The 16,526-nt window shown below is 43.1% G+C and overlaps 1 protein-coding gene across 1 annotated transcript; it reads right to left on the bottom strand.

Moving 5' to 3' along the window:
• Positions 1–212: 212 nt before the first annotated feature.
• On the bottom strand, positions 213–15,880 carry ythdf3 (YTH N6-methyladenosine RNA binding protein F3). Its single transcript, XM_064332991.1, has 5 exons — positions 15,496–15,880; positions 14,817–14,841; positions 13,152–13,231; positions 10,579–12,261; positions 213–1,177 (listed from the first exon to the last, which is right to left on the bottom strand). Exons 1-5 carry the CDS (start codon positions 15,517–15,519, stop codon positions 1,154–1,156), a joined length of 1,836 nt encoding a protein of 611 aa, XP_064189061.1. The 5' UTR covers positions 15,520–15,880; the 3' UTR covers positions 213–1,153.
• Positions 15,881–16,526: the final 646 nt, after the last annotated feature.

The following is a 16,526-nucleotide window of genomic DNA, read 5'->3' as shown; positions in this document are numbered from 1 at the left end:
GGAAACCTGGATAGCAGTCCGCTGTCTTTCACAACCCCATAACACTGCATTCTCAAACCAATTTTCTCAAAACTTCCAAAACAGAAAGATTCATGCAAGCACGACAGAACTGAGGCCGTGTGTTAAATTTCGACACCCAAACCAGCGAGTGAAAACGGGAAGAAACGACGCAAACAAAAACCCCCCGAGGATTAAACAGCCGAAACGTGTGGTTCGCTAAACAAGTACGTTTATTTAGCTAGTGAGTCACGTAGATGAGAAAAAACGGGCCTTTCCATGACATTTATCAGCCTCGGGGCATAAGCCCCACAGCCAGGAAGTCCCATAGTGAAAGCAGTTACAGAGATCGTAAGGAGAAGTCCGATTTAGACTGAGGTACGTTAACTTCAATGTTCGAGATGGTCAGATAAACTGGTGGCGTTGGAACACAGTTCTCCTTAGACAAACGCACTTTCGTGCGACATTATTACATGAAGGGAAAAAAAACAACAGAACAAACATGTGCATTACCTTTCATCGTTCACCACGCTGCATAATATCGACTTTTGGTACACAAAACATGTTGAAAATGAGGAAAACGGTCAGTCTACAACAAAATCACATGATCATTCCTGCTTGGGTTTCACCAGACAAGACCCCATCTGCTACTGAATAATGATATCCATCTGAGAATCGGGCAGCTAAACGCAGATTCAAGTAAAAGATTTGTTATACATATTTTAAATCTCTTCTGAAAGCGCTAAAAATCCATAAAGCGCTAATATTTCCAAAATTTGAAGGAATTAAAAAAAAAAAAGAAACTACAAACGAGTCTTGTGAAATCTTTAGAACCAACTACCACTGGTTAGTTAGTTAATAACAAACAGAACTCCAGAGAAAGTTAAGGGTATTGGTAAAAGCTTTTAGAAGGACTGAAAGTGCTTTAAGATACAGTTTAAGTGAGTTCTTTTCTTTCATTTATTGTGAGACAGGAGTATAAGGGCAGATGCACCAAAAACTGATACAGAACAGTCCACCGATGTGTTTAAAGTTCAGAGACGTAGTCTTCAGCGGAAAACATTGCGGAACCCTTTCTTCCTTGTAGTTAGGCGATTATTTAAGGGTTTACATCATTAGTGTTGCAGTTCTAGCAGGGACAGTAATCTCCATTGTGTTACTGTTTGGTTCTATTCCGCTCCTGTAAGGCAAAAGAGAGAGAAAGACATTATTGGCTGAGATTGCTTAGTGTACATGTGACAGGAGAAACCAAAGTTTCGCTTTCAAACAGAAACAGTGGGCGGTTGTGTATTCCCCGCTTTACTACTGGAGAGCTGCCATTCTGGCTCCGCCCATTTGAGCTGCATTTCAGATGGAGGGGGCGTGTTTTACTGAGCCCACACCCACAACCAGGAATTTACCCAGCGCTCTCCTATATTACTCCCATAAGCCTCTAAAATTCAAAGTGTGCCTGGTAATGACCGTAAAGGAAAACACAGTTTGCAGAGGGAAAAAACTAGCAAAGATCAAAATTCTAAATTTGTCAACAGCAGGACATTTAAAATTGCCATGTGCAGTGTTTCTAGCACACCAGAAGAAAATGAATAAGTGGAATCAATTATATAGTTAGCATTTGCCTCTCTTGATAGTCAGATGTCATTTTTGAGCTGCCCCCACACCAAAACTCACAGCAAAAATAAAAAAAATACTGCCATTTGCTCTGTCATTTTGACTTTGTCTGAGCCCATCAGACCTCACTCCCCATACTAATGATGCCGCTCCACCAATACTGATGCCTCCGAATAATCGTCTCACGGAAAGACGAGCCTCACAAATCGGAAAAGGGAATTTGATGCCAATGAACAGAACGCATTTGCATCAGGAGGGTGAATCCGCAGACAAAGGTGAATTATTGCAAGTTACACGTTTATCTAATTAGCCCGAATGTTCCGGGCAGTAACTGGTGTGGAACGTTAGCTATTTGAAAGCCGCCCTACCCATTTCTCCATTTTGTATGCAAACCAAAAGGGAACTTGGATCAATGCCTATTTTATTTGATGATGCTATGATGCTAATATTCGTCATTAAATGTTAAGCACTTCCTCTTAATATTCACCAGACTGTCATTTTTCATTTGTTACTGGGCGCACACAGGTTAATAATGCTGAAGACTTCCATTCAGAACACATTAATAACAAACGTAAGACACAGCAGTAAACAGCAGCCCCGCAGCATCTGAAATTACACACAGCAGCGTGTTGTGTAGGCTACGCGTTGCTCTCAATCCCGTCTGTACTGCTGACTCGCATCATCAGAAGCATCCCAGTCATCCTCAGGATCAGACTATGAACCTAGCTTCCCCAAGTCTGGGACAAGCCTGCTCTACACAAATATTAGCCTACTCCGTGCCCCCGAGTTCAACCAACCAAGCACTTCCATGCACTACTGATGGCTCCATAACTTCCTAAATGATGTTTATAATGTTTGGATTTTTTTATATTGAAATTACAGCTGACTTGTACTCTACTGCAGCTACTATCTGTTTCCAAAGAACATGCTGTGGGGGGAAAAACAACATTCATTCAAAGGTTCAACACAGGTGCCAGGTATTCATTTACATATATTTCATGGGAATTTTCATCCGAATAGGTTTCAGATGCTTGCTTACTTACTGGCTCCCTTCTAAGCATTGAGAATGTGTGCAAAACCAGCCTGATAATTTATTTTTGTATACAAAGAAAATGAGAAAACTTCTGGAACATAGAGAATCCCTGATATGTCACACAACATGTGTAACTCGGGCTGTCAAATAAATGAAAAGGCAATGCAGGAAGATGGATAGCATAGCTACATGTAGGCCTACATACTTTAAATTTGTGAAGAATGAAGACAGGTCACTGTAGAGACAAAGCTGGTTAAAATGCAAAGGAGTCAAACTTCAAGTGTAACAACTTGACACAGACCAGTTTAATCCAGTTTCATTCAGAAAACAAGAAGCAAGCATTCAAGCTCGCCAGTCCTTTTTGAAAAAATCCAAAATGACAAAAATGTTCAATGTTCAATTTCATAAAATCATGGTACACACTAGGCAAATCTGAGTCTCTGTTGCACAAGATGGCCACAGCAGTGGGCTTCCAGAAAACTGCCAGCAACCTCTGAGAGGCACAAGGCGAGCGTTTGGAATTTTATTCCATTTATTACGCACTCTTTCACAGGACAGAAATGGGCAACTAAAGCTCACATTGTGTTTTCACTCACGGCTTCACAGACCATAAAAACCTTGTACGGAACCTTTCGCTTTTATGGCCAAACACCAGCTCACTGAAACCAAGGCAGATCAACTGTACCAAACAGGGAGAAGGCATGTTCAGCTTACACAACGACACAAATCTAAAACCTCATCCAGCGATGTCATCATATGCATTGCAGGCTTGAGGAGGCAAATCATGGTCGTTTTGGTGAATGCTATCTTACCAAGTGAAACCATGATTTAAAATACTGTAATATACGACACATAACAGAATATTCAGTGAAATTTAAGGCACCGTGACAAAACATGTCTCAGTTTTGCAAATTGTGCAGCCTCCATGTGACAAAAAAAAAACACTACGTGGAGACGGTCCCCAAGCCAACCTAAAGCAATGTCCATGGCTAAATGAAAGGATTTGCATAGTACACTGCTTACTATCCCATTAGGACACTGAGGGCACCAGCAGCACTGGCCCAGCGACAGAATGACTCGTCACCACACATCAATGAAAGCCAAAAAATGTGTGAAAACAAAAACGAATGTCAACTTGTCAGTGACTGGCAGGCAGCCTGGGTGTTCAGTGTGCCTTAACATCCGAATGCAGCTCACATCCAGATTTCTAGTTTAGCGATCTGTATGACAGCACATCATGGACAAGCCTATATGACTACTTTCACAATGCAAACGCTTTAAGAAGTCGCACCAAGATCTTAGGAGGTCATTATTATAAAATATTACATGCTGTAATGACCAGAATGGTTTAATCTTATTACTACAGAAGCATCAGTAAACCAGATGTATAGATTTCTTTATATTTTTTGTATAATGAATTCTGCTGTATCTTGGCTTTGACAAATAAAGCATCCAAATGTGTGATACATTGGCTACACTTATTATAAGCCAAATAAAAAAAACAAATTCTGTTCTTTTAACCATCATCTGATCGCGGCATGTTTAAAAATATTCAAATTTTATTACTGCTTAATATTCCAGAGTACACGTTTTTGTGTCTATACGCTTGTCATCAATTTTTTTTTTTTTTGTGCAGTGTAAGACACAGTGCTACATGTCGGTCAACTTCAAACTAAACTAACCTTACCCAGGCCTCCATTAACCATTCCAAGCAGAATAAGAAGTATGATAAAAAAGCATGTTCCTGGTCCTTCGATCACCATCACCAATCATGACACTGATTAATTATACAATATGCTAATTTTACAGGGCATTGTTCTGAAAAGAAAATGTTTCTTTGACGGTAAATATGGTAATTGACCCTATATGTCAGATCAGCTTAAAAGGTTTCCTACGATTTCCTAAGAAACCTTATTATGCAACTGCAATCTAACATTGTCACTCCTTCCATTTATAAAGCAATAAAGTGGGCACTACACAGAATTTCCACAGAAAACGCCGCACTTCATAAATATTTTATGCGCACATTTACACTGACATATGGCATGTGAACAGACAGGAAGGAGGGAAACATTCAGGAGAAATGCTGTCACGTGAAGACCAGGAAGTTTTCTGAAACAAACTAGCCTAATTATGGATAGCCACAGGCACAAAACTTAGGCTGCCATTCACAGATTGATTTTCTCCCAGGCATTCTAAACCCCAAGTAAGCAGGCTACCTGCTCTTTTGATCCTTCGGCTACTTTACAGACCCATCATGCAGACCTATCATCTTTTATAAATGTGACAGTTTTCATAAAATGATAGGGGGTGCCTTCAAAATGCCCATCAAAAGGTTAGGCAACACTACAGTCTGTACTGGTGATAGTTTGCTTTTCAGAAAAACAGTAGCCAATGAAAAATGAAAGATATGACATTTTCACTGGTATGTCATCATAAAGTCCTGAAATTGAGCTAAACCATCTGACTATGAGTAAGTGGGTTTCCACATTTTTGAAATGAACTTCCCAACTGACTAAAGGCAAACTATCTCATACATAACAATTGCATCAACAGCTCCTGTCTCATCAGCTGGATGGAGTCCAGTGTTGCCCACGGGTTAAGAATTGATTTGTGGTGATCCTGTGTGTCTGTGTTTCTCCCTGTGAGTGTGTTTCTTTTTTTGTTCAGGTGGGGAGTTGTGCCAAAAAAAGGACTTCTGAGGATTGTAAGTACTATTGAACTGTATGGTAACTATTAACAGGTTATTCATTTTCTTTCAGTACAGACAAGAGTTCACATTACTGCCAACTGCGTTGTGTTTGAAAACCCTCACCAGCTTCATGCAGTGGGACACTTGAGTCTACAAACTCTCATCCACTACACACACTTCTAATTAGCTACTATTTTAATTACCTAACTGTTCATTTTACCACAGTTACTCTAGCAATAATGCTATAGAAACCTACCTGCGATGCAGTTTCTCCCTCCTTTTCCTCTTGCCTACTTTTTTAAAAGATTTTTTCTATACTCATTTAAAAGCAAAAAGTTTACATTTCCATTAGCTACCTCTAGCCATCCAACGTAGCGTTAGCAGGATGGACAATGATGCTTGCTAAATGCTAGCTAACGTTAATCGAAATGGTGTTGATAACTTTTCAGTCTGGTTTAGGGTAGAGGACACTGTCATTTGGGAAAAACGATGCAGAACAAAACGATGCAGGCTAAATTTGACCAATTCTGTGCAACGTTTAGTTATCTGGCACAGATATGGGCACACAACTGCCCTCCAAATTATGTTTGTGTTCACGCACTGATTCGCGGCTGCCCAGTTCTACTTGTGCCCGAGTATGAGCTACGAGAGGGAGGGGGGGCAGCTGGTACAGTGAAATTGCATTTACAGAAGTAAAAAAGAGCTAAAAATAACACCCCAAAAATATGGGGGGAGCAAATCTTTTTTGGTGAGCCGCCAAAATAAATTAATTGCATGGGAAACACTAGGAGTCCCCTGGCCAACTGTGAGACTAGAAATGAACCTCAAACAACACACTTACTTATCTACCATCATCACTTCCCATCTGATGTTCTCTCTGTATAATAAAAACATGAACGAAAAACTATGCAAATAAACTGCATATCGTATATGCCATCAACAGCAAAGGAAAAAAATCAACGCAGCAGATCAAAAAAACAGCGTCACCAGCTTTCTGTGACGCTAAATGCAGCTAATGAATGGTGGATGCCATACCTCTGCTCCAGCCCATAACAGAATACATTAAACATCTAAAAAACAAGTTAAAAAACAATAAAATGTTTGTGTTTGCGGTATATATTCTAAATGTGCACAGCATGACACAGCCCAAATTGAGGGTAGTCAGTGTTAGTCTATTGCACATAGCCATGGTATGTCAGGAAGGAATCCATACAAGAATCCATGTTCCGTGTTTACTTAACTATAACAACGTTTGCACGAGTCTCTGACAGGGATAAAACTGACTATCAGAGTAGATTGTACTCTATCAGGCTGGATTTTACACTGAACGTTTGACTGTGCAAATGGCGCGTGCAGACCAGGCTGACAGTAAGAGAGGCGAAGAGAGCAGCGCGGTGCATCCACCCAGAGCAGAGTGCAGAAAAGTGGGCGGGCCTACAGCCCCACTGAGGCAGGCTGAATTAACGATGGGCGCAGGCTCAGAATGACACTCACACAGCTTTACGCAAGCACACTTTCAGTCCCATTCCTTAGGAAAACGCTGACTGCGCTGGCTTGCAGCATCAGCGGCAGGAAAGCAATCACCTGCGCGGGATCCATTACATCTTGGATACCACAACAGCGCAGCCCCAGCCGTAGATCTAAATAACGTTCGCGGGATACTTGGGGCGCTATCAAAACTTTCCAAACGACCCTTTCAAAGGGCATGATCGTTCCTCCAGGAGCGCGCAGGGGGACTTGCAGGGAAACTTGCAGAGAAACTGAAACAGACTCCGAGCAGTACTAGCCCACCTGTGTACCCTTCTCTGTGTTTACATTTGAAACTGCACTTAAGAGCTTTCAGAAATTACAGCGCAATCACAAGGTTATATGCAGCTTGCAGCTCTTTTATAATTGGCAGACTGTGATTACCAGTGGGAAAGAGGGATCTGACTCAGTCATAGAGAGCAATAGATATTAATAGGTACAGTCCAACCTCGCCATTACTATAAAACACTCCCTTTAAAACATCAAAACAGGGTCAGTCTGGGAACTGTAGGCTTGGTTTTATACTGTATGAAACCTGATGACAGTGACCCATGTGATCAATAATAGCAGATCTGCATATAATGTGGATGCAATGAAGTGCATCAGATGAAATCAGACTTTAACTATACATGCTTAAAAGTATCATAAATGAGCAAGAGTCTCTTGATTGTACTTGCACATTACACACAGGGCTAGTGTCACAAGCTAGAGACCACAAGCGAAGCGTGATTTGGGGAAAAGGTATAAAAATTCTGCCTCACATAGACACCACAGGTAGACAAAGAGCAGCTGTGGCATTAACCCTACCATTATAGAGGCAGGCAAACTGTGCATACCATTTTGTGTTTGGAGAGAAAGGGATCATACCAAGACTAAAATGAGAGGTTACAGTACACATTATCAATCTGTCTTTATAATAGCCAACTACATACTGACTGGTTTCAAAGTGGCAGATTTTTGAGAATGGCAAAAATATGTCCGTTCCTTCTCAGTAGATTCAGGGATGGGTTCAAATGGGCAGGATTCCTTGGGTTATAACTACTGCGTTTCTCCCAGCGATGCTCTGGGTGTGTGTGTAGGCCAGGATAAACTTTGAGGTGTACTGTGTGCAAATCCTTGTGCGAAGATGTGCTATATAAATAGAATTATTGATTGATTGATTGTACAGGCGTAGTGCCACACAAATTAAGTGGCCCGATTGTAAAAAAAAAAAAAAATCACCCCAGTCAAATTGTGCAGTAGGTACCTACTAACCAACTAGCAGGCTCAGGTTGCAAACAGATGATTGAATGGATACAGTACAAGTCACCTACAGTAGAGCATGACATCATATTACCATAAAATCTAATGCCAGCATGAGATTTCATTGCAAGGAAGGTTGCCTTACCTCAATGAAAGAAAGGGAAAATAAATACCCACCCTATCCAGTTTTAAAACCCCAGTCACAGCAATATTATGTAGAATGATGGTACAAGCGCCATATAGGCTAGAAGACATATAGGGGCCTATTATATTCCATTCAGTTACCTGATTGCAACCTACTGAGCCTACTAATTGGTTGAGTAGGTACACACTGCACCACACGATTTGACTGGGGTCTTTTTCCCCCCCTAAATGGACTGCATTAAATGAAATTATATTTGGGTGGAAATACACATGCTTGTCTGGATTCATTGCGGCTTGCCACATGGGTACAGGTGGCACAGCTATGGCTGAACAAACACAGCTGCTGATCTCAAATCTGGGGAGGAGGAAAAAAAACACAACCGTTTTTGCTTCAGAGCAAATGCTCTACATAAGCATCCAGGCCGTTTTAAATGTGTCATTTACTGCGAGGAAAGCATTAATTCCCCATTTGCCACAATAACCAGCCTGAGGGGAAACTGTCAGTAAGGTATGGAAGCAGTCCCAGCTATTTGGTTTGAGCCAATAGCGTTGGATTTCATACGTGAAAAAATGTAGGCCACTTCTGCTGTAAAAGGCAAAGAACAACCTCAGTTTCTGGTTCCCCTTTGACACGTGGGTGTGGTGAACATACCACAAGCAGGCTTACAGTCACAGCCAAACAAACAACAGGAAATGTATACAAGCTGTACAAATGTACTACAAGTAGGCTAAACAAGACAAAGGGAACAAGAGGAAGCCATTGCAAACTGATGCATCACAAGGCACACATTTCAGAATAATTTTTGACATACAGTCACGCTTATTGCATACTTGAAGGAATCTGTGAGTCAGCAAAAACGAGTCACTGAGCTGAATCAATCCGGCCAATGGCGGCGGGGAAGTGAGAAGTTAAGAAGCCACCACTACAAGCGGTCACAATAAGTACAAAGAGCCCTTGTAACTGTACAACTGAACCTGCACCCCGATCCAGGATAAGCTGTGGCCCCATTCACTCCTTCCCCGATTCATGCGCTTAATTTACTGTGGTCACACAGGCCGCACTCGACTGGGCGTGGGAGAATACGGGCTGGAGCAAAAAGCATGTCATTTGGGAAGCGCCGATCAACGTCTACACTTGGCTATTCAGCAGGAAGTGACTTTAACACAGTGTTCATTTGCACAATAAGAAATACTGCAGCGTTATCTTCGTTGTGTACTTAAATCAGGAATCCTTCATCCAATGGACAGAATAACCAAGTCATTTGGCCACGGTTCATGTTTTTTGTTCAGCAGAAGTAATTTATACAAATTAACAACTTAAAGACCTTGACATTGAGGAAATAACTTTGTGGGGAAGTGAGACAAATTAGCCGGTGGCCTATTGTTTACTTTTCCATCATTCAAAAACATTGATTTTAATTAACAAAGGGAGTTGCTGTTCACATAAAGAAAGATCGTATTTCATTAAAGCCCTTAATACTTTGCCTGCATTCTTGACTTGCTATTCTATCATGCCTCTAGTACAAACGTATGCAGAGACAAAATCAGACTTTCAACTCGTTCTCACATGCAATCACTTCTGGGAAAGAATTAACTAAACAAAGCAGGCCAGGGATTTTCTCATAGATTTTGACTGACATTGGGAATTGGCCATTTTACTTATGGCTCATGAAATAAAAGCAGATTCTAAGTGAAGCAGCATGAAAGCACACAGTGTTGGTACCTGGGCTAGGCCTGAACGGTGCACTTCAGATCAAACCGTGCATAGCTATCCAATTTGCAATAAAGCACGCAGTGCAAAGAACAGGAAATTGCCAGGAAACCAGAGGAAATAGCCGCATTATCGGCTCGTTATGGATTGCTTACACTAAGCTGTTTATTGGTTGTTGATTTTATTGTTGAAATGGCAGGCCTACATCACATAAGTAAGCAGATATGAACAGTGATAAGAGATTACACTGCTAACAAGCTTACTTAAATCAGCAGAAACTGAAAAATAGGCTCAGCACAGGGACTACAAGCTAGCTCGTTTGTTCCATTCTTGCAGTTTTTTTCCCCACATCTATTTCAATTCCCTATAGGGGGCAGAGAAAAAGGCCTGATATATCAGGCAATTAAAAGCATAGGTTTAGGACCTAAGCCCAAACACAAGAGTTTGTTGATATTTGATTGAAGAGCAAGACACCGTGTCAGCACTAAAAGCATTCTAATGCACACAGGCCAAGCAATTTAGCTGGCACTACGAAGCAGCCTCCATCGTCTCATCAAATGGGCACAGCAGGAACTCCTTTTAGCTGCTGTTGTGCGGTGGGAATTGTATTAAAGTTGAGCTTACCCTACGCATGGCTTCCTCCTCCTCCTGACGCTTTTCGTAATGTGCAAAGTCATCAAAGATTGAGGTGGTATGCTTGAAAGTCGCAATAATTTTAAGCACTTGCTTTGCCTTTTCTAGGGGCACTTCCTGCGTGTCCCTGGAGTTGGTGACGGGTTTGTTGTCGTTGTTTTCCAGACGGATGTGCCGCAGCTGGTTGTTGGGAACGTCCTTGACGAAGATCCACTTCACCTCGAACTTGCCCTTCCACTTGTCCTGAGACCAGACGCCGGCGTAGGCGTTGTAGTCCACGGCCGACTTCATCTCGGCCACGCCGCAGAAGTGTCCGCTGCCGTTGACGCTGAAGAGCAGGTAGAGGGGGCCCTTGGCGTTGAGGGAGCGGTACGCCGCGTCCAGACGCTTGTTGCCGTGCTCGGTGCTGCACCAGATGGAGTACTTGATGGAGCGGTGGATGTCGTCCTCCGAGTAGCTCTTGATGATGAACACCCGCCCGTTTTTCAAGTTCCAGTCAAAGTCTTTGGGGTTGTAGTTGTTCAGGGCCTTCAGCTTCTCCAGCACTGGGTGGACCTCCCCGGGACAGGGCGGGGCACTCATGGGGATCCCCGTCCCCATGCCAAAGTTGTCCACCCCACTGTTCTGGTTAAAGCTGGTGCCCCGGTTGCGGGGGGCGACCCAGCGGTTCTGAGGGGGCGTGGGCTGCTGCTGGGGCGGCTGGAGGGGCTGGGGCGGGCCGGGCTGGGGCGGGTGCTGCTGGGGAGGGTGCAGGGGGCCCGGGGGCAGGGGCTGGGGCTGCTGGGCCGACTGCAGCTGCAGGTGGTGCTGATGTTGATGTTGATGTTGATGCTGGGGCTGGGGATGGGGGGGCAGCTGGCTCTGCATCAGCGGCTGGGGCGGGCCCAGGAGCTGCTGCTGCACCAGAGGCTGGGGGGGCAGCATTTGCTGCGCTAAGGGTGGCTTGGTGATGGAGCCCTTGTCGTCCCAGGTGCCAATGTTCATGTTGTGCTTTATGGGAGGCGGGGGGATGGCGGCCCCGCACCCCATGCCCATGTTGGCTTTGGGCTTCAGCTTGGGCTGGGGTTTGGCGGGTTTCCGGGCGATGGCCGCCCACGAGGTAGGCTTGGGGGCAGAGGAGCTGACGGGGGGCATGCTGTTCATGGCCATGCTGCTCATTCCCGCCGCTGCCCCCAGCGGGGAGCCCACCGTCTTGGTGACGGCCGCCATGTCGGAGCCCAGCTTGAGGCCGCCCATGCCCTGCTCGATGCTGCTCAGCCCCGGCACTTTGCTGAGCTGCGAGTCGCTCCCGAAGCCCGCCTGGCCGTCGGCGATGGCGCGGCCCAGGGAGCTGGGGGCGTAGCCGTAGCTGTTGCTGTAGGCCGAGCTCTGCGTGGACTGGCCCTGAGACCCGCTGGTCCCCCAGGTGGAAAAGTCCGCGTTCCCGGGGAAGAAGTTGAACCCGTGCTGGCTGAGGAAGGGAGGCGTGTTCCCCAGCGCCCCAGGCTGGCTGAACACCCCATCCGGGATGAAGTGGTGCTCGCCATTGCTCATCTGTCCATAGGTGGTCAAGTAGGGCATGGGAGGGTCTCCAGCAGTGGACCACGCGGCCTCGCCCAGGGAGTAAGGGAACCCAATGGATGGAGCATAATAACTAGGCATGTAGGGATCAGACATTGGTGGATAGCTGTTACTCTGTGAGGAGGAAAGATAAGCGGGTAAGGCTGGTGGCAAGCCCTTCTGCTAAAAATGTTAAGTGAGCAGGTTCCACTGAATGTGTGGCTAAAAATCAACTGTCTCATCAGAGGCCCAGTGATGCTGATCAAAACGACTGCTGTAAAATATCCCCCAGCACTTCCTGCTCCCATCCACGGCAACTGAATGGGATTTAATTAAATCGCTTCTCAATTGTAACTGAACAAGATTTCAATATTACACAAAGATAAAACATCTGCCGTCTGCATTATTTCAATGTTCCTAATAGGGCTACACTGCAAATATCATAATCATATGTTTCTAAAGTTATTTACCACAACAGTGCCTCGTGAAATAACTGTTTGAATGCCTCCATTGAAACTCCAGTAGACCTGCAGTATAGGGACACAAAATGATTTCCTACCTCATTCGTCATCCACATGCCGGCCCATATGAGGCCTATGACTGAATGTAGGGTTATGAGCAAATGTCGAATCCCTGCCTGTGCCTTATTCTCATGGGATTTCAGGCTTGATTGAAAGGGGATCAGCTAAATGTGTGTTTGGAGATGTTTAGCATTTGCTTCATTTCATTGCCCTTACAAATGGCTGCTCGGAGAGAGAGTTTCTCCCACTTCCTGCAGGAGACACCTCATAATTCTGGCAATATGAAAACCCAATGAGCTAGATACTACTCTAACGGCGCTTACAGCACATGTCAACAAAACACTGCAACAGACGACAATTCATTAAACAGACAGATGGGGTCGCTTGAAGGTTTTACAGAAGAAATACTTACCTGGGGACGGAAAAGGAAAAAAAAAAACCTCCGAGTTCAATCAATATAATCCTCAAATAAAAATGTGGGTCAAACAGGGCAAATTAACTCACCTGATTTGTCTGGTTGCTTAGATAAGGCTCAAAGTCATCATCGTTTACAGCATCTTTCTGATGCATTGAACCGTTTTGAACTATAACAGGAGCACAGGAGAGAAGCAGAGAAGGAAAAAAAGAGTTAAAATTCCAAAAATAACAAAACCACAGACAATAATACGTCTAACAACGTTCACCATTGGGATCTGTTTTTTTTTTAGCCAAACAACAATCAGGATATAAACCCCACATCAATGTCGTTTTTCTACACTCCATAAAATCAAATTAGGAAATTTTCTATGCACAACTTTATCAGCTACATAAATCAGAGTGATATTGTTTTACACAAATAAATGTCAGCTGTTTATACTGTCAGACTGACGGATGCAAACTACCTTCTGGCAACTGCAAAACCATTCTTCTACACAGGCCCAACAAATATCCCTCAACTAAGACCAAAAACTGCTGGCAGGTCTAATTCTTGTTGTTTCTTTTGTGAAGCCAACATCAATCCACTCCTCAATTAAAGCAAAAATACTGTGTTTAGCCAAACCCTCTTTTCCCAGCATCAAGAAAAGCATTCGGAAAATGTGAGTGCGATGATGATGATGCTCCTTTATTAATATTCAGCACATACACAGAGGCTTTACTGATTTACTCGTTTTCACATGCAGCCTGGGTAAGGCTAGTTATGGAGTGTGTTTTCACGGTATCGGAAACGGTGTGTGTAACAAGTATTCATCACAGATTGCAGACCCTCACCCCTTAGACTCAGCTTCAACTGGCAAACTGGCAAAACCGTATCCCTTAATGTATATAGAGGCAGACATGCTAATATATTGAGCCAAAGGCATTACTTTCATGTGATAGATTTCAGCAACCATTGACACTAAAAACATGATTATTTCAAAGTTCTGCTGCAACATAATATTTTCAGAAACCCAATTCAAAGATCAGTCGGCCGACATCCATCACCAGTGACGTCCAAATCTTTTTTTCTGGTATGTTAGAAAAAAAAATGCCAAAAAAATCTCTATTAATATTATAAAATCTACATACTGCCAAACATATAAACAAACCCAGCAAAAATGCAGCAAATAACTGTATCCAACTAGAACCTTATAATCACAAGTACAAGATGTGCACTTAATGATATATCTGCATTTCCTTGGGTTTAAAGTTCAAATAGGCTACATTTCCACAAGAGAATTTCAAGCATTCCTGTTACATAGAATCTCTTGCTACAGGAACTGTATCACTGAACACTTGGCAAAATTAGTTAAACTAAAATCCAAAATGTGACACTATACTATTCAGACCCACAGATCCCAGTGTGGTGAGGTACCTGTGTAAATCAATTGTTTTAATTCATCAGTAAATGCAAATGAACACCACAATGCAGCAAAACCCAGCATATGCACATGACCAGGTGTGGGGACCCCTGCTGTAAGAGAAGGCTGGGACAGAAGGAACCAAGGCCAACACCGTGGCATCTCTAAATCAGATATGCCAGTCATTTCAATGGTAAAACAACTGCTCTAAAAATGCAACCATTTGCTGACTTGAGATGGAAAAAAAATGTCAAACTATACGAATCCGTCACCTTTGTCTCTGTTGCAGCTGATTATAATCGATATAGGGAAAAGCATATCTGTGCATAAGTAAAAGGGTTATGTAACTTACCTTTGTTTCCTTGTCCCTTAGGTCTCTGGCATCATGATGTTTGTGTGCGCATCGGTAGAAGTGGGGAAGGGGGAGAAGAGGGTCGTCAGTCTACGCACATCAGTTTTGACAAGCTGCCAGGCTAGCCAGCAAAAATAAACAGTGAAATAGGCGTTGGGCGCACTGAGATCAACCGGTAATGAGAACTCCAAAGCAGCGGCCCAGGGTCGCACTGCAGCTTTTACCAATATCTATCTCCGTAGCTCCGACGTAAATTATGGCTTTGAAAACAGGAATTTTCTCGCTTAATATACGCACCGCAGGCTGGTAACATAGTACTTTTTTTGACCGGATGTCGTACACTCTCACAACTACACACGCACAACTAAAAAAATCCCCCGTGCAATACAAGCTAACTAAGCGTTATTGAGCTAGCTGCATAACAAGCCAGTGATGCGCTGGACTTTTCTGAGCTAGGCAATCAGTGAGCTGGTCTGTCCTCGGCCTTCAACCATGCAACAAACAAGATACTTACCCTGGCATACTGGCATGGCTATCTTAGCAACTAGCACTACTGCTGCTGGCACAGCTCACACTGTGGCAGTGCACACTCGGTAAGGCACAGGAATGGTAGCTAAGAGGCTAGTCATCTAGCCACGTTGTTAGTCAGCTAAAAAGATAGAAAACTTAAACATCATACCTGATCGACAGTGGTCGCAGACATCCTCCAGGAACCAGAGCTGATTGCTATTTGTTACTGTCCACGATCGCTCCTACTTCTGTGGTGGTACTGGTATTTTCTCTCTCGTCTCGGGTTATTCAGTCTCTGTATTTTTAGTCCGTGTTTTCTCCTATTACAAAATAGTCGTGTGGTGATGGATTGTAAGGATACCAACTTTTTATTTGCTATCAATATTGGATGCGGAAATGATATCTCGTTTTCCTCAACCACACTCGCTCCCTATAACTGTTTCTAATGTCAGATTAAAATATCCCTTACTCTATCGCGCTTCCACAATGGCGGAGAGACTCCGATTCTCGCTTCCGCTCCACAGTTTCGTGACCTTCCGGTCATGACGTTCCGAGTCATCTTCAAATGCTCCAGCCGGTGTTATACGGAACGAACTACATTGCATGTTGGAGTAGTGCTGAAGATGTAATTTACCTTGTAGCCGAGTAAATAACAATCAGAAGAAAAACTCGTTTTCAGCGTTCAAAAATGGCTTACTTACAGTTAGTTACATATACAAAACACTGTCTATAAGTCATTAATTCAAACGTGCAAAATCTAGGCTTGCCACTAAAAGTATTGATATCAAAATTAGGCCAAGTTACAATAAACAATATTGGCTATAGCTACCTTGCAAACGCCACATTTCTAAATTAATGTTAGCTAGGCCTATAGAGCTAGCTCTATACAAGTATGTTGCTAGAGGATCTGTAGATGTATCTGTACATTTATGTGCATAAAATACCGTGTTAAAAACACATCCATTAAAAAATATGACAGACACTTTAATTTATTTGTCATTCATGGTAAAGGTAACATGATTTAATACATGCCTACAGTATGTGTTTCTTCCAGGTAGTATGCATGTTTTGCATGAATGTATGTGTATTCATGTCTCTAACATACAATTATATGCATAACTATTATCAGTTACTTAAAACAAAGTAAAAAAAATAAATGTTATCTCAAACACATTTTCAATGTACAAAAATGCCAGGTTA

The sequence above is a fragment of the Anguilla rostrata genome, chromosome 4, assembly GCF_018555375.3.
Source record: "Anguilla rostrata isolate EN2019 chromosome 4, ASM1855537v3, whole genome shotgun sequence".
NCBI lineage: Eukaryota > Metazoa > Chordata > Actinopteri > Anguilliformes > Anguillidae > Anguilla > Anguilla rostrata.
This window is presented reverse-complemented; position numbering and strand designations above follow the sequence as displayed.

Excerpts from the sequence above, each read along its gene's own strand:
- ythdf3 (XM_064332991.1), bottom strand. The coding sequence starts at position 15,519 with ATGTCTGCGACCACTGTCGATCAG. Across the intron at positions 14,842-15,495 it reads CTGCGACCACTGTCGATCAG|AGACCTAAGGGACAAGGAAA; the intron begins GTATGATGTTTA and ends TCATGATGCCAG. Across the intron at positions 12,262-13,151 it reads TAAGCAACCAGACAAATCAG|AGTAACAGCTATCCACCAAT; the intron begins GTGAGTTAATTT and ends TCCTCCTCACAG.